Source organism: Pituophis catenifer, unplaced genomic scaffold (assembly GCF_029215685.1).
Source record: "Pituophis catenifer annectens isolate HBS135680 unplaced genomic scaffold, rPitCat1.0.hap2 SCAF_1, whole genome shotgun sequence".
Lineage (NCBI taxonomy): Eukaryota > Metazoa > Chordata > Lepidosauria > Squamata > Colubridae > Pituophis > Pituophis catenifer.
In genome coordinates this window covers 338,512,530-338,531,455 of record NW_027256881.1, presented here as the reverse complement: position 1 = coordinate 338,531,455, position 18,926 = coordinate 338,512,530, and the positions used below count along the sequence as shown (strand labels likewise).

At 42.4% G+C, this 18,926-nt stretch overlaps 1 protein-coding gene across 1 annotated transcript in view; it reads left to right on the top strand.

The window, feature by feature from the left end:
* The first annotated feature begins 8,187 nt into the window (after positions 1-8,187).
* The window catches only part of CRTC1 (CREB regulated transcription coactivator 1), an 89,497-nt gene continuing 78,758 nt past the window's right edge, over positions 8,188-18,926 (top strand). Inside the window, exon 1 of the mRNA XM_070931837.1 lies at positions 8,188-8,319. Coding sequence (XP_070787938.1) covers positions 8,188-8,319 — 132 coding nt within the window. The remainder of the gene's footprint in view (positions 8,320-18,926) is intronic.

Below are 18,926 nucleotides of genomic sequence, written 5' to 3'. Positions count from 1 at the left end.
CAGTTCATTTAGTGACCAATGTTACAAAGGCACTGAAATAAATGACTTACAACCATTTTTCACATTTACTACCTTTGTAGCATCCCCATGATCATGTGATCAAAATTCAGATGCTTGGTGACTGGTTCATACTTAGGACCGTTGCTGCTCCCAAGGTCATCTGCTCTTTTGCAAACTGTTGACAAGCGAAATCAATGGGGAAGCCAGATTTACTTAACAACCATGTTACCAACTTACCAACCGCAGTGATTCACTTAACAACTGTGGCAAGAAAGTCGTAACATGGGACAAAATTCACTTAACAAATGTTTCACTTAACAACAGAAATTTTGAGCTCAGTTGTGGTTGTAAGTCAAGGACTACTATATTTTATGACCACACCAAGAAGAGTGCCAAGCCAACAATTTTCCATAGGCTTTTTCTAACTGTTGACAAAGCTATGTTAGTAGAATTGCATCCCAGGACAAAACCTGTTCCTTCAACACAAAATGCATTCTTTCCCTCATAGGACACCAGTGCTCATCTCTGCAGGAAAATGGCAGTCTCCTCTGCCTTTTATATAACAAAATGGCTGAGTCACTCTGGGTGTCACATCACAGATGTGTGAGACCTTGCACACAACTTTTATATTGCTGTCTGGATTTGGTGACTATCCCACCTTTAAGCCAAAATTGCTACTCAATAGGAGCTTAAAACCCAGCATCACAAGGAAAATGTGACCTGCAATGGAAGAAGAACAAGGTCAGTGCTGGGATAATAAAGCTTCTGCCCTACAAAAAAAATTAAGCCCTTCCTTTCATCACTCCTCCTTAACAACCTCTTCTTAACCCTCTTCTTACATACGTTAATTAAATCTATGTCATCAATTTAAATCAACCCTGGATTAAAATAAATCAATAAGGATTTTGTTCTGTCTCCAGTGCTTTTAACTCAGCTCAGGCTTGTTAAGAATGTTCACCTAGAAAGGGATGCCAAGAACACTATAATTTCTGCCCTTTGTCTTGTTTTAAGTTTTTGGTGAATCTTAACTAAGAATTGTGGCTGGTCAGAGATTGGATGAGTCTAATAGAGCAGTGGTCCCCAACCTTTTTATCGCCGCGGACCAATCAGCCTTTGATAATTTTACCGTGGCCCGCTGAGTGCGCGCAGGGGTGGGGGCTTTGGGCCACACGTGCGTACCTGCGCGGGGCTCTCTTCCCTGGAGCCTTTGCGCACGGCCCAGGAGCTTTTGCGCACGGCCCAGGAGCTTTTGCGCACGGCCCAGGAGCCTTTGCGCTGCAGCGTTCATGTCCCCCGGCCGCTGCGCGGCCCGGTGCCAGGTACTCCACGGCCCGGCACCGGTCCGCGGACCGGGGGTTGGGGACCACTGTAATAGAGTGAATGTCCTGAAGCATAGTTAACCACCCCTTACTGCCCAGGAAAACCCAGTTTGTTTCAGTGGTCTTCTGGGCAAATATTTCCTCCATTGCTAGTCACTGAAATTCAGAAGTATCCTTTTTCTAATCCAGAAGGATTTGAAGGGAAACAATAATAAGGATATAATAAATAATGCTAGGATATGATATACTGGTATACTAGATTCTGTAACCATTAGGTTCTTGTAATACACATATGCCTTTGTATTTGTATCACATATATTATGCCTTTATATTTGTATCTCCTGTAACAAACATATTCTGTTATTAGGCCTGTAATATATCTGGTATTTGTCAAACATATGTCCCTACCATTTGACCTGAACCCAGCTGACCTAACCACCGTGAGAGGGTGGTTAGATCTATTTCCCCCTTGGAACTGTGGTCGTCCTGGCTTTGGACTATGTCCTCTGTTGTGAGGGGACAGGGGACTTGGTCCTGCAAATATGTCTTTGAGATCCCCCATTCCTTTGTCTTCTCCTCGGTCCTTTATATACACCCTCAGGATATGGTCGTGTTACCCATTATGATTAATGTACTCAGCAGCGGAGCTTCTTGGTCTGCGAGACTCCCCCCTCTCGCAGGCTTGGCCCTCCATTCTATCGAGGGCCTACCTCGATGACGGGCTCTGGAGTCCCGAGAGGTGGCATGCCGCAAAGAGGGGGTTGCGGGGTTTTTTAAAATTGTCCTTGTGTAAACTTTTAAGGGGTTCTGGGAGGGGGGAGGGGGGTGGGATTGGAATTAGGATTGTGGGTTTGGGGGATAATCCACTAGGGGGAGAGTCGGGCTTGGCCAGGACGTTCGGCGGGGGTGGTGGGGGATCCGGAGGGGGTCGAGCTGGTCCAGACTATGCTTTCACCATCGGTACTGTGTGTGGGAGGGGTAGATATGGCGGGAGCAGGGGGCCATATCATGTTAAGGGAGCACGCACCCGCTGTCTTCAAGCGGTAGAGTGCTCCGGCCCCCAAGGCTCCACCCGTTCTCCAGGTAGTACAGACCTTCAGGGCCCGGGCCTTCGTCTGATGTTGTGCAACGCCAGGTCTGTAGTAAATAAAGCCCCCCTCATCTGTGATCTTGTTTACGAGGGGGGAGCGGACCTGGCGGGTATTACGGAGACCTGGTTGGACCCAGAGGGAGGGGTCCCTCTGGTAGAAATGTGCCCACCAGGTTTCCACGCATTCCATCAGCCAAGGTCACAGGGGAGGGGCGGGGGAGTAGCGGTTATTATTAAAGAAGGCCTTAGGCCGAGGGAGACCACTGTACCTCAGACAGCTGGTTGTGAGTCCCTCCTTGTGAAGTGGGGCCACGGGACTCAGATGGGTTTGCTGATCACGTACCTGGCTCCCTGCCACGTGGCGGCAGCCCTGCCCGAGCTACTCAACGTTATTGCCGCGGTGGCGGTTGATACCCCCAGACTTATGGTCATGGGGGATTTCAACCTGCCATCCGTGGGTGAGGCGTCTGAGGTGGCTCGGGAGTTCATGGCTTCCATGACGGCCATGGACCTGACCCAACTAATTCATGGCCCTACGCACACTGGGGGAAACACACTGGACTTGGTTTTTGTCTCTGGACAGTGGTTGAGTGATCTTGAGATAGGGGATATAGTCATCGAGCCCTTGTCATGGTCAGATCACTCGCTCCTTCGCCTTGACCTTTGAACCGCAGCACCCCGCCGCAGGGAGGTGGAACTGGTAAGATGGTACCGCCCCAGGCGCCTGATGGAACCTGATAGGTTCCAGATGGAGCTTGGGCCAATCCCGGAGGTTCTGGCTCACGCCTCATCTGGGGACCTAGTGGCCGCCTGGGATAGGGCAGCGGCTGGAGCCCTGGATCGAGTCGTGCCTTTGCGGCCTCTGACCCGGCGCTGATCTCGCCTGGCTCCTTGGTTCACCGAGGAGCTGAGGGAGATGAAGCGCCGGAAAAGACGCCTAGAGAGCTGTTGGAGGGCTAGTCTTTCTGAATCTGACCGAACACTGGTAAGATCACATATTAGGAGTTACCTAGTGGCGATAAAAGCAGCAAAGTGTACTCACTTTACTGCTCTTATTGCGTCATCAGATAATCGCCCGGCCACCCTGTTTAGGGTGACCCGCTCCCTGCTCCACCAGGAAGCGCGGGAGGACCCCTTGGAGGGAAGAGCCGAGGATTTTGTTCAGTATCTGTATGACAAAATCACTCAGATTCGGGCAGGTCTGGACTCCGACGGGATAGATCCAGCGAGGGTGACGGAGACAGGTCTTGAGACTGTTATCTGGGATGAGTTTGATCCTGTGACCCCAGATGACGTGGACAGGATTCTGGGTAGATTGAACGTGACCACATGTTTGTTGGACCCGTGTCCCTCCTGGTTAGTGCTGGCTTCCCGGGAGGTGACGCGAGGCTGGCTCCAGGGGATTATAAATGCTTCGTTGGGTGAGGGTGTCTTTCCCGCCGCCTTGAAAGAGGCGGTGGTAAGGCCTCTCCTCAAGAAGCCTTCCCTGGACCCGGCAGTATTGGCTAATTATCGTCCAGTCTCCAACCTTTGCTTCGTTGCGAAGGTTGTTGAGAGTGTGGTTGCGCGACAGCTACCCCAGTACCTGGATGAAGCGTCGTATCTAGATCCGTTCCAGTCGGGCTTCAGGCCTGGGTACAGCACGGAAACGACATTGGTCGCGTTGGTTGATGATCTCTGGAGGGCTCGGGACAGGGGTTGTTCCTCTGTCCTGGTCCTGTTAGACCTCTCAGCGGCTTTTGATACCATCGACCATGGTATCATGCTGCACCGGCTGGAAGGGTTGGGGGTGGGAGGCACCGTTTTACGGTGGTTCTCCTCCTTTCTCTCTGACCGGTCGCAGTCTGTGTTGACAGGGGGGCAGAGATCGACCCCGAGGCCCCTTATATGTGGGGTACCGCAGGGATCGGTTCTCTCGCCCCTTCTGTTCAACATTTATGTAAAGCCGCTGGGCGAGATCATCCGTGGTTTCGGGGTGAAGTACCATCTGTACGCTGATGACACCCAGCTGTACATCTCCACCCCGGACCACCCCAACGATGCCCTTGAAGTGATGTCCCAGTGCCTGGAGGCCGTACGGATCTGGATGGGGAGAAACGGGCTCAGGCTCAACCCATCCAAGACCGAGTGGCTGTGGTTTCCGACGTCCCGATATAGTCAGCTGGTGCCATCGCTGGCTATTGGGGGCGAATCATTGGCCCCCACGGAAAGGGCTCGTAACTTGGGCGTCCTCCTGGACTCACGGCTGTCTTTAGAAGAGCACTTGACGGCCGTGACCGGGAGGAGTTTTCATCAGGTTCGCTTGATTCGCCAGTTGCGTCCCTTTCTAGATCGGGACTCGTTACGCACAGTCACTCATGCCCTCGTCACCTCTTGTCTGGACTATTGTAATGCTCTCTACATGGGCTCCCCTTGAGGTGCACCCGGAGGCTCCAACTGGCGCAGAGTGCGGCCGCGCGGGTGGTTATGGGAGCAACATGGAGCTCCCATGTAACACCTCTCCTGCGCGAGCTGCACTGGCTCCCGGTGGTCTTCCGGGTGCGCTTCAAGGTTCTGGTTACCACCTTTAAAGCGCTCCATGGCTTGGGACCTGGTTACTTACGGGACCGCCTACTACCATCATCAGCCTCCCACCGACCAGTACGCTCCCACAGAGAGGGGCTCCTCCAGGTGCCGTCGGCCAAACAATGTCGGCTGTCGGCCCCTAGGGGGAGAGCCTTCTCTGTGGGGGCACCGACGATCTGGAATGAGCTCCCCCCAGAGATACGGAGGATTCCGGATCTGCGCACCTTCCGCCGCGAGTTGAAGACGCTTTTATTTCATCAAGCTGGCCTCGCCTAAATCTTCTCCCTTTTAAGTGTAAATTCTAAATTTTAATGGATTTTAAAATATGGGTATTTTTAAATTATGGGTATTAATTCAGCCAAATTTATTTAATCCATTTTATTCGATTTTAAATTTTGTATATTTATGTGTTTTATTTCATGGCTGTGCACCGCCCTGAGTCCTTCGGGAGTAGGGCGGTATAGAAATTCAATAATAAATAAATAAAATAAATAAATATTAATCTTCTCCCTGTTTTTTTCTTGTGCCATCTAAGAGCATGATACTATCTCAGTCTTAATTTATGTTGATCTGGATAGACTCCTACTTTCCAGGGCCAGGGGGCCTAAGTGGCCAATTGAGTAAACAAAGAAATGCTCAAGATGACTAATTGGGAAGTTTCTATTCCCCCTTGCAGGGAAACAAGGAATGCACGGGCCTGGATTGGGAGGCCAGAGTTGGGTACTAAGCTGACATCTCTGAGGGTATAAAAGGACGCCATACCTTCCCCAAGGTGTGGCTATCTCCTCGCATGCATTGTATCTGTATGTTCTGGATATAGTTCCACCCAGTATTTTGTTTTTGGCCATAAATAAAATCTGTTTTTTTTGCAAGCCTCATCTTGAGTCTCTCTCTTTGGCATTCTGGTGACTCAAGTGTATTTTGGGACCTTACAGATTAATATAGCATATAAATGCTGATCAATGTTACGGTGAAAAAGTACTATGTAATTAGCAGTATCCCATATGAAGTAGCACACAAATCTGGATATTGTCAAGTGCTTCTTTTGTAGATACAGTAGTCCTGATTATTATCATTGGCTATTTATTTCCGAATAATTTACCTACAGTTTAAATTACTCAGTTTCCAAGAGATCAGAAGGACTAAAACAAAGAGTCAAAGCAACCACATGCATGTATACATTTATTTATTTATTTTCACATTTTTGAACTGTCAATCTCCCTCCAGGAATGCACTTCAACTCCCAGAATTCCTTAGCTAGCAAGGGACTCTGGGATCCCATCTTAATTCCCTGAGTTCTGGGAGTTAAGTCTGCACAACTTAATGTTCCCAAAATTGAGAAACACTGGGTTACTTGATAGCTTTGAAAATTGAGTGAAATAAATCCATGGAAAGGACCCCTCATAATTAGAGAATGGTTGTACTGTATTAATACATAACTGCTCAGCCAGGTTAGTTTGTTCTAAGTTTGTTAAGAGTGCAAAAGTTGGCTTGAAACTCAACATTAAGGAAACTAAGATCATGGCTCCCGGCCCTCTCAATTCCTGGCAAATAGATGGGGAAGAAATGGAGGTAGTGACAGATTTTATTTCCCTGGGCTCCAAGATCACCGCAGATGGGGGCTGCAGCCAAGAAGTTAAAAGAAACATTGATCCTGGGGAGGAAAGCTATGGCAAAGTTAGACAGCATACTAAAAAGCAGAGACATCACATCACCCTGCCAACAAAAGTGCGTAGAGTCAAGGCTATGGTTTTCCCAGTTGCAATGTATGGCTGTGAAAGTTGGACCATAAGGAAGGCTGAGCACCAAAGAATTGAGGCCTTTGAACTCTGGTGCTGGAGAAGACTCCTGTGAGTCCCTTGGACTGCAAGGCGATCAAACCGGTCAGTCCTAGAGGAGATCAACTCTGACTGCTCTTTCGAAGGCCAGATCTTGAAGATGAAACTCAAATACTTTGGCCACTTAATGAGAAGGAAGGACTCGCTGGAGAAGAGCCAAATGCTGGGAAAGATGGAGGGCAAAAGAAGAAGGGGAGGGCAGAGAACAAGGTGACTGGATGGAGTCAGTGAAGCAGTCGGCATGAGCTTAAATGGAGTCCAGAGGATGGTAGAGGACAGGAAGGCTTGGAGGAAAGTTGTCCATGGGATCGCGAGGGGCTGGACACGACTTCGCAACTAACAACAACAACAAGCCATGGTAGCCTGGGTTGATATGAGAGTCTTTGAAAAATCTTGAAAGTATACAATATCTTGGTGTTATTCTGAATCCATTCCACAACCAGAGTTTAATAATGGTTAGGGGTTTGTCCTTTGTGCAAACTAAGCTTCTTGGCTCATCTAGTGTTTCTCAACCTTAAAAACTTGAAGATAGGTAGATTTCAACTCCCAGAATCCCCCAACCAGCATAGATAATGAATGGCTTGGGAATTCTGGGAGTTGAAGTCCACACATTTTCAAGCTGCCAATGTTTAGAAACCCTGAACTTAGACTAAGTTGAAGATGGTGGAAATAGAGCAAAAAAATAAATAAATAAAATCCAGGCATCAATTTAAAGCTATTGGATAAATGCAACTACTGGGGAATAGTAAAGAGACATGTGAAGGGGATTTTTTAAAAAAAGAATAAAGTCCCCCTAATAAGGAAGGACCACTAGAAAGAACAGACAGACAGCGTTGCTCTTTAAACGATTTTGGACAGGCGCTCTGAGCATGCGTGACACAGCCCGCTTACTTGCCTGCTAAGTGTGAAGGGGGCTAAGAAGAACCCCCGCGCAAGCGTGGAAAGAACTACTCGGCCCCATAGAGATAGGAAAAAAAAACCCATTGTGCGCCTGCTTCAAGGAGTTGCGACGAAACCGAGGAAAGCACCGCGCGTGCGCCAAAGCGCCTGGCCTCCAGGTTGGCTTCGGAAAGTCGCGACTCTGCCCTCCTTCCACCTCCCTTTCCTTAGTCTGCCTGTTCTTACGCCTGCGCAGTTCGGACCGTTCGGCTGCCTTTTTTTGTGTGTGGGGAGGGTGTTGTTGGTTGCTCGGGCGGCGCACGCGCAGAACTGCGGTCCTAGCCTTGCAAGGCGCTCGCTTTCGGCCTCGTCTCCCTCCTTGGCGCGCCTGCGCAGTTGGCGCCGCCTGGTTGGTGGTGGTGTCTGGAGCCCGGTGGGAGGGGGGAATCGGGGGTGGGGGGGGGAAGAGGAGGAGGAGGGATGCGGACGGGGGAAGATGGCGGCGGCGTCGTCGAACAACCCGCGGAAATTCAGCGAGAAGATCGCGCTGCACAACCAGAAGCAGGCCGAGGAGACGGCGGCTTTCGAGGAGGTCATGAAAGACCTCAGCCTGACGCGCGCCCACCGGGTGAGGAGGACCCGTCGGAGGAAGGGGAAGGATGGAGAGCGGGAGGGACCGCTGGACTGACGCGCTGCCCGAATCCCCTCAGAAAGGAGGGGGGGGGACGGTTTGCATCGAAATTCGCCCCTCTTCACTGTGGGGCTTAGTCGGGGGGGTCGTTTTTTTAAAATCCCATTTCTTGAGGGGAGGTCGGGGGGGCTGTCTAGGGGCGCCCTCTTTTTTTCTTTTCCCCGAGAAAAAAAGGGGGGGTGTTTAAAGACCACCCCCTCAATTTGGGGGGGGGTGTTGAGGGAAGGGGGTTAAAATAAGTGCGGCATCCTTTTTCCCCTCACCGGGTGGCTGTGGGGGGAGGGAACTGAGGGGCCAGCCCGTCGTTTCAAGTTGAGGGGGAGGGGGGAATTGAGGGAGGGGGGAGCTGACGCCCCCTGATTAGAGATGGAGCTGGGAATCAAAACAAAAAAAAAATCTGTTTAGGAACAAGGGAGAAGTTAAACCCCTCCCCCCGTTATAAAAAATAAATAAATAAATCCCGTCAGTGTTGTGATGATTATTACCCTTGTAAGTAATGGCTTATGTTATTTGCCACAGGGGCCTTAGTATTTGTGATCGGGGGAAAAGGCAGGAGGATGTCGTTAATACGTGTAAAAAATGCTGGATGCATTCTCTTCCCCCTTGCAAAAGGAATTGGGAATTAAAAGACATTGAAATGAAAGGTCCATGCTTTTGGGTGAGAGGTGGAGTGCAAAGATGGATAAACTAAAGAAAGGAGGTCAAGGGGGGGATGAAATGACCCACCTGTACACTTAGCTTGGTACAAGGAAGGTGAATTGTGCTTTCCCAATCTATCATGGAGTTATTAAAAGATAAAGAAAGGAGATTAGATAGATAGATAGATAGATAGATAGATAGATAGATAGATAGATGATAGATAGATAGATAGATAGATAGATAGATAGATAGATAGATGATGGATGGATGACAAGTTTGGAAGGTGAGTGGGTCAGGAGAAGGAATCTTAATTCCTTTCTGCTTCAAGTGAGGGATACTGGATTAATAAGGGGTAAGAATAGGGGTGGGGGAGCATGGGAATGGAGTTAACCTCCAAAACAGAAGGGATCATAACACTTTTGTCTTTTATTAAATATCAGAGGATTTTGATAAAAGAGGTCATAATGACGAACTCCTCTTTCCTCAAGGGATGGGCCAAATTAATATTTTTAATATCTAACCAAGTAGCAGGACTGTAATACTATTATATCCTTCTCATCTTTGCTATTACCTACTCCTATTGGTATCTTATGACTATCACTTCGTTGGTTGTATCTTATGATTTATGATTTTGTTGCTTGTATGTATACTGAGAGCTTTATGCACCGGAGACAAATTTCTTCTGTGTCCAATCACACTTGGCCAATAAAGAATATTTTGTATAATGGCAAATATGAGGAGGAGGTTAGCAGTGCCTGTAATTTTAGGCAGATATTCCCCTGGTCAATGTGTAGACAATAATTTATAAATCTTCCTTATAAGTATATGAGGAAGTTGTAGAGTAAATACCCTCCATATCTATGGGAAGGAAATAACAACTCTCTTCCCAATTTATGGACTGGGAATTGAAGAGTCTTGCGTATATTGGGAGGAGTGTTTAATTAAAACATTCAAGCCATGTGGTAATTACATCTCATCTTGTTATATTTGTAGTGAGGAGGTTCATGGTTCCCATTCTGTTATTTGTATATAAGAAAGGGCAGTATTGAGGGATAAAGCCGTATTGTGTATTTGTGGAAATGGGGAGGAAATTAATTAGTCCTTAATTTATGCATAAGGGAATCAATTCAATCTCCCTGTGTATGTTTAGGAGCAAATTAAGAAAAGGGGTTAAAAATCTTTTCCTGGATAAAAGAGAAATGTGAAAATGAGGGAAATGCAAAATTAGAAAATGCTTACATCTAATATACATGGTTGTATGTGAATTGTTGAAAGGATGACTTCTACCCATCTTTGCTTTTAGGTGGTATATATTTTCCTGTAGGAAATTGTGAGGGCGTTGTGAGAAGAGGCTCTCTTTCCATTTGTTTAAGCAACTGCTTAAGGTTAGATGAGCAAGGAGAATTACAAGGAAATTCCAGTCTATAGTCTGGGATATTAATTCATTTAAGGAAACAGGTATCCAGTGTTTAAGAATCTGTTACATGGTTTTGCAGTATGGGTCAGTGTGTTCAGGTATCACAGTACACTTAATGAAGTACGGATTGTCATCAAGACACTGCTGTTATATCAGAGAGAATCATTCTTTTCTATGTTATAATGCAATTAATGCTCTCCTACTTGGGTGGAGTATCTGGATTTGAGCAAACGGAAAAATATCTTTCCTTTGTATTCTGTCTGTCTCTGGGTGGAAATAGATCAAGGATATTTAATATCCACTTGCTCTTACTGAAAAAGAAAATGTTGGAGAAAATAATTTTATTTCCTATCCTTGCCATGTTGTGTAAAATCCGAGTTCAAGGTAGTGCTTATATCATTTTAGTGTATAATATCTATGCGACAAATAGCACTTTAAACAGTTCATTCCTTAAGAGTTGGTTTGGGTATTAACTCATGTAGATTGTTTTATAACTAGGAATTTGCAATGTGTGTTGTAGCTATATTAGTAATAAAATGTTACTAGAACTTTGAATTGTAGTACGCAGCTCTTTTCTGAAGTCATTGTTCTTTCAGTGAGAAAGATTGGCTTTGTGTTGAAATTAAGTTATTAACTAAAGGGGAATGTTACATTTTCTAAATGAAATATCAACAGAATGATCAACTATCATCTTCTAAGAAATGACTTTACGATGGGAGAATGTCTGTTGCAATGCAGTTAGATTATTATAAATATCATAATTAGAAATATTACAGTGGGGTAAAATGAATCTTCCTCCTTAAAAGTGCTGGTTATCATCTATAAAATTCTACATGGCCCAGTTCCTTGGGAGACTGCCTGTTTCTCATAGGATGTGCCCAACCATTTTGTTCTTGCAGGGTTGGCACACTCCATAAACAGTTTTGTCTATTGGGACTCCAGAATCACACCTTCTTTGCAGCACTTTTGCATTCCCCCAGACATCTGAATAGCCCCCAGAAGAGAAGATTTAAAGATTATTGTTGAGGAGAATGGTGAATACCTGGCTCCTTGCACAGCCAGGGAGAGTGAACACCTTAGTTTCACTTTGGTCTGTCCTTTCCATCGTTTATCTTTTACTGATTTTATTGTAATGTATTTATTTCTTTGAGGTGAGCTGCCCAGAATCACTGAGAGTCGGGTCGCAGATAAGTTTAATAAATGCTTATTTTACAAATGCAATTTTATTCAATTTCTATAGTCGCCCATCTCAGCCAAGTGACTGAATGGCTTAAATTCTAAAACTATAAAACAGTTAAACAATGAAAACCAATAAAAACATTCAAGAAATAAATACAGCAGCCAAGGTGGTTAGCCAACTAACAGTAAAGGCAAGGAATGGGGCCCTTAACACTTTTGGAGCCCCTGGTTCAGGAACAAGTTTTTAAAGCCTTATTTAAAAAAGCCCACAGGATTGGGGTCATCCAATGGAAGAATATTCCACAAAGCAGAGGCTACAGCGGAGAAGACTCATCTTCTTGTTCCCTCCAGTTGACACCCTTTGAGTGATGGGATTTGCAGCATGTCCACAAAGAGTTAACAATGGAAATAATTTAACTGATGACTTTGTTTCAGAAAATGGATGGGATGAACATAACAGGATTTTACTTTTGCTGTTATCAAGTTATAGCCTGCTATCCCATGAAAAGGTCATCAACACTGCAGTATTTTTTGAAATGCAAAAAAAGGTGCTTCAAAGTATATAGGAGGTGTGAACATAGCATCTGTCTGCAACACTTTAAAGTAGCAGTATCTTTTCCTGGGTTTGTGTTGTTGTCTTCTGCAATTGCAATGTGACCTCAGGAAAAATAGATTGGCTAAGAATTGTGAACCCATGCCTCTAGACACCTTTTTGGAATTAAATTGAAGGCTCTACATGGCTCCACTCATCAGAATCTCCAGTTTGGCAAAGAAAAATCTTGCTACCAATGTTTGTTTTTAATGGTTATTATGGTTATTATTATTACATGTCAACTGAGGGGAAACATATATTTATAAGAAATGAATACATATGGTCTAGTTTTTGATTGACTGAAGATTCATGCTGGTAAGAGCCAACCTGCAAATTCTTCCCACATATTAAAGATTACAGCTGCCATAAAAGTTCCTTCAGAGTTGAGATAAAAATACTTGATTTTTTTTTTCTGTTTGAGAACTGGGATGATCAGCTTGTAAATGCCAACAGGATATTTGGAATCCTAGTTAATGTAAAGACATCTAATTTATTAGGGGCAGTTCAAAAGAAGGCACTAAGAATGAGGTAATTTGGAATGTGGTGTAAATTACATTACAAATTGGAACAGAAGAACAAACTGTTGAAAATGTGTGTTTTCCCATTTGTGTATCTTTTATTGTTGTTGTAACTTGGTGCAGCCTGAAGTCTTTATGCAGAAGATAATAAATTCCTTTATATATAAATTCCTTTTCACATTTTGGCCAGATGTATTCTTAATACATATGTATGTATGCTATCTTGTATTATTATGGCAATGTATCATGTGTCAGAATATAAGGATTAGAAAAGCTCTGGGCTAGAAATAAGGCAACACAGATTTAAAATATCCACCTGATTATGAAGCTTGCTGGGTGATTTTGGACCATGTCTAATTTACCTTACAGAGTTGATATATAAGTTTTTTTTCTAAATTTGGGATAAAACTATATATATTACTTTGGATTTCTGAAGGAAGATCAGGATATGCATTTGAAAAATTGAATAAGACTCATAATAGGGAATTCCAGTTATGTCCCATAGTATCTGACGACAAATTAATATCTAGCTACACAGTGTGAGCTATTTGAACCAGTCTGGACTCTTCATTTCTTGTTACCTTCACACCAGTGTTCATTGTTGCAGAAGAACAGATGTAGTTGATATGGAGAATTAAACAGGACGTGCTGTGGGGTGTAGAGACATTTATTGGGCTATATTGATGGTAGTGGTTTATAGAGGGCTGATGAAAGTGATATAGCTCTGTGCTCTGCTGTTTAACGTGCCCTTTCCTATGAGTTCTTAATGTCATTGACAACATTGTTAAATCAATGTGCTACCTACTATTACTGCATTTGGCAAATCAGTAAGAGTTGTGGGGGTTTCTCATCCCTCCCCCCATCCCATGCTTAAGCAAACCTTTCTGATTGTTCTTGTATATTGTATAAATTCAAACATGGAATTGTAGCATCCATGGCAAATGCAGTGCAGATAGTGTACTGTAATATTCTTGTAATACCTTAATTGGCATCCAGTGCTTGAAAATACATTTTCCTCCAGCTCCTCTAGTCCCTTGTGGTTATTGCAAAAAAAAAAAAAAGTAACTACAAATTACAGAGTGATTATTAAAGCTGTGAGTCTAGCTTTGTACTCATCCAGGAACAGTTTTACATGGATTTTTGAAAAACAAATTTCCTTCTTAAATTTTATGGAACCTTGTTTTTTCACTGTCATTCCTTTCTCTGTATTATCTTGTGCTTCATGTCCATTAGTGTGTTTGTGTGCTTTTTCTGAGGGTCTAAGATAGCCAAGTACTAAACAAATGATTACATTTATTATTCGTTTTCCAGTGGATATTATAAATGGATCTGCCGGGGTTCAGCTGCTTGCTAATATTGTTAATGTTACTTTTTGGTAGCTTTTTATTAGAAGTAGCTTAATTGTTTTGTTAACTTGGTTTTTGCTTCTGTTCTGGAAGATCTTCAGAAGAATTTATCCCTTCCATGACTGATCAACTCCATGCTTCCTTCAGTAAAATCCCTTATCCTCTGCTCTATAATTGAAGCATGCTAATATGCAATTATTTTTGTTAGAATGGCAAAAGTGGTGGAGAAACAACACCTTTTCAAACTCCGCCGTTGCTGCAGTGCTATGTTCCTTTTTATCCGTATCCCTTGAATGGCACTTAAGGAGATGCAAATCCTTCACGTTCTTTGAAACGCTCTGAAATTTTGGTTGGGAATCATTTGAGCAACTGATTCATATATTTTCATGACAGAAAAACAATGTATGCTGCATAGAGCTTTATTTGTCATTTTATGCAAAATTTTAAAGATGCCCGCTTGAAGCAATTGGAATCAATTCTTTTTATTATTATCATACTTGTTTATTATTGCAAAAAAAAATTATATCGCCCAATTGTAAAACTCTGGTACGTGTGCAACAATAACAATAATACATAGGAAATAATAAAGCCGTATGCAATTAAACGATATTATGGCTCATCAATATAGTTATACGCCAAAATCTTGTTTAGAAAGAAAGGTTTAGCGTTGTCATAAATGCCAAAAGGAGAAGGAGCCAGACATATTTGGGGGATAGAAAATTCCATTTGTTTCAACACTTCTCATGAATTGAGATTTATCCAGGTTTTGTTTTTTTAATTTAAAATTGGTGCTTCTTCTATTCATCTTTATAAAAACTAAACAGCATGCTACAAACGGCCAACTAAGCACAAAGGAACAGTCCACTATCCATTTGCATATTTTTCCATTCACTCCTGAATGGAGTGAGTTTGATCAGTTACGAATCTCTGAGGCAACAAAGAGAAGGCTGTTCATGTTATTACGAAGAGTCAAGCATAAGGAAGTTTTCAAGATTGATTTCAAGCATTTAGAGTTTTTGCAATAAAGTTGCACTAGCAATAGCATTCTGCATTTTTTTGAATTCTATCAAATAATCGATGAATTAAAAAATACTTGACATATTTTAAAAATATTGGTACTTTAAAAATAACACAAGAATAAATAAAGATTGTGTTAATTGGCACAAGTGTAGCAAGTATATTGCACAAAATATTAAAACTAGGACGTCTATGGAGATTCTCAGTCATCCAGGTCATGGTTGTCCCAAAGCTGCTTTTTCAAGAGGCAACTGGACTTTCTGGTTTTTCTTTGAAGACATTTTGCTTCTCATCCAAGAAACTTCTTTATGTCTTCTCAGAGCTCAAAGCTGAAGAAGCTTCTTGGATGAGAAGCGAAATGTCTTCAAAGAAAAACCAGAAAGTCCAGTTGCCTCTTGAAAAAGCAGCTTTGGAACATTAAAGGTAGGAGTTTTGTTTTTTTTAATGTGTTGTATGAATTCTGCCTAAATAGGAGTGAAATATATGCTAACTGCAGAAAAAAACAACAACCCCAATTCAAATTGTGACCCTAATTCCTTAGTTAAACATTGTGACTTTTTCCTTAGTTCTGGTTAGGATGGGATGCATAGTTTATCCCTCTGTCAATTGTCACAGACACTCTTTGAGGTAGTTTAGACCAGGGCTCTCCAACCCTGGCAACTTTATGACTTGTGGACTTCAGCTCCCAGAATTTCTCAGCCAGTGATTCTGGGAGTTGAAGTACACAAGTCGTAAAGTTGTCAAGGTTGGAGACCCCTGGTTTAGACTAATAAGTGTTGTCCCAAGGCTGCTTCATGAGCTTCTTAATTAAGGATTCAGTTTTGATCCACATACTGTAGAATTAGCCTTACTCCTTATTGTTGATGATATTTTGAATCTAGCCACTGAGTGATCATTTGGTGAATCTGATTGTGCTATGGTGCCATTTAGTCAGTCAACTGGACTACGGGCTGATGGGATTGATGGCAAACATGCACAACTATTGTGTCGGAACCCGGAGCTCTTATTCTCCTTGCATTGGGGATTTTATTGCTTGTCAGCTCTGCACAGCAAGGCTTTTGCCTTACTTTAACTTCAACTGTGTTTAAGTAAATTATTGCTAGTTAGAACAGTAGGTGCTTTAGGACATTATCCCCATTCATGTCCTGCCAACTAATTGTTTCTTCATGACTGAACAGAGAGCACAACCATTCACGTGGTTACTTTGCCAATTGTAGTGTATCCTCTCATCTTCCCGGTAGGAAAATATATTGTAAACAGTCAGCAGAGCTTCACAAAAGAGTGACAAAAAAGTCAGTGAAAGAAAGAAAACATGTTTTGTGGGGAGGGGGGGAGTGTTCAGAAAATACATCATATGCGCACCTGGTTCATTTTGGCATGGATGTGTTTTTCACCACATTTCACCACATTCACCACATTACTCTGTATGTTTCATGGACATGATTTTGATTTTCTCTGCACAATAATATTTAAGAGAATAGGTCTGCAGAAGCATCTTTAGCTTAGTGCTAAGTACAGGTTTGCATGCCTGAATTCAATGGTTAGGTGACAAATTATGCATGCCTGAATTCAATGGTTAGGTGACAAATTATGAGAATGGACGTTGCTTACCTGAACGTCCCTTCTCGACGCGCAGCTGGAGAATAGGCAGGAGCATTATGTGTGCTGCTTTGAGTTGTACAAGGTAAAGGTAGGTTATTATTACCTACCTATTATTGTTGGCCCTCAGATGCATCAAGTTCTTCCCAATAACCTGGGATGTCCTAATGCAGGGGTCTCCAAACTTGGCAACTTCTTCAACTCAGAGCTGGTTGAGGAATTCTGGGAGTTGTAGTCCTCAAGTCTTAAAGTTGCCAAGTTTGGAGACTCATGTCCTAATGTATCAAAGTATAAGTGCAGATTCAAGCAGTGTGGTCTTTTGTTACTGACAGATGGAAATTTTGTCAGTGTGCAGATTTTTTAAGTGCTGTCCAAGATTTTTTGGTATGGCACCCAGTGTGCCGATAACCACTGTGACTACCATGGCAGGTTTATATCATAATCTTTCAGTTTCGATTTTCAGATCTTGATACTTTGTGATCTTTTTCAATTCTTTGTCTTCTACTATCCCCTGCTTTCTTCTGTTCAATCCCAGTTAAAGATGGTGTGTTATGAGTTAAGACTTTACCAGTTTGTGTTCAGAAATACCACAATATTTTAACCTCGTTTTCAACTACTTTTTCAGCTCTATATTCCCACCAATTTTTCATTACCAGAGCATGATAATTTTTACAGATGTTCCAGTGAATCATTTTGACAACTGTGTTATGTTGTTATTTATAATCAGTTTGTGCTATCTTCTTGCATGATCTGAGCATATAATCTGGTGTTTTTCCTGCCTCTTTCCACAATCTCCACTTTGAATCATTTCATGATTTTTCAGTTTTCTGACCTTGATTGCATTAGTTTAAATAGCTTGCTCTTGAACAGCCTAAATCAAGCCCTCGGTTTCTTTCTCTCTTTTTTTATGTTTAATGTTCCAGTTATAAGGCATTGCCAGGTTTTATCTTTATCCCGTTTCCCCTCAATCTTCTGTAGAAATTGACTATGCAATGCTTTTCCTTGCCAGCATTCGGTTTGCATTTTTATTACATTATTTCGATATTCACTTCTTTTTTCCTGCACATTCAGTAAGTTCCAATTTTAACTTGCATCAATGCTTGTACTTGACTGACTTTTATATAATCAGCCAAAGCACTCTTTTCTTCTTTGACAGTTTTTTTGACCTGAAGTAAACCCCCATTTTCATTTCTGTTGGGCAGGTATAATCTATCAACATCACTAGAGTGATATAGTTCATAGGGAGTATCATTACCTTTCTTTTTTCAGCCTAGACTGTCTATTTCAGCTTGTGTCCAGTTAATAATTCCAGCTGTGTATTGTATCACAGGTATGACATAGATATTGATGGTTTTGGTGATGTTTCCACCATTCAATTATGTTTTTAACACTTTTCTCCAGGGTGGATTTGATTTAAATCAAGTTGATTTAAATCACAATTTAAATCATGATTTAAATCACTAGTAAAAAGGCTTGATTTAAATCAACTCGATTTAAATCATAATTTTTAAAGAGCAGCTGACATCTCTTTTCTGGCAGCAGCTCCTCCTCTGACCCGCTGTTGACTCACCAACAGTCCCAATATTGCAGAATATACAGCCTCATGCTACATAACTAAGGTCCATTTCATGCTGATTAAACTAAATTATTAATGTATCTTAAATAGAAAACTGTCTTTAGATAGATTTTTACTCCCAAAGCATTTTATTAAAATAAATTTGATAAAAATCAAAAAAATCCGATTTAAATAAAAAAAATCTGATTTTTTTGATTTTTTTAAAAAAAATCATTGATTTTTATCCACCCTGCTTTTCTCACTTGTATGTATTATTTAATCACATTTTTTATCTGACCATGCTTGATATTATCCAACTATAAAAGACTTGTAGACTTTATCCTGATGGCTCCTGATGGTTTGGCCATTCAGTATTTAAATTCCATTACTATTCATAATGTTCCTAAATCATGCTATTGTAGCACATTTCTCTGGGCCAAATTCCATTGTTATATCTGTGCTAAAAAATTTACGCTATTTGTCAATGACTTGATTTCAGTTTCTGGTTTTCCATAAAGTTTCAGATCATTCATATAAAGCAAATGTGAGATTTAGTAGGGTTTTTTGCTGTTTGTTAATGTTAACCAAGATTTGTTTTTGTCAAAATCATTGAAAGTGATATCATAGCAAAGACAAATAATAAGGGTGATCCTGAGTCACTCTGGAAGATGCCTCTCCTAAT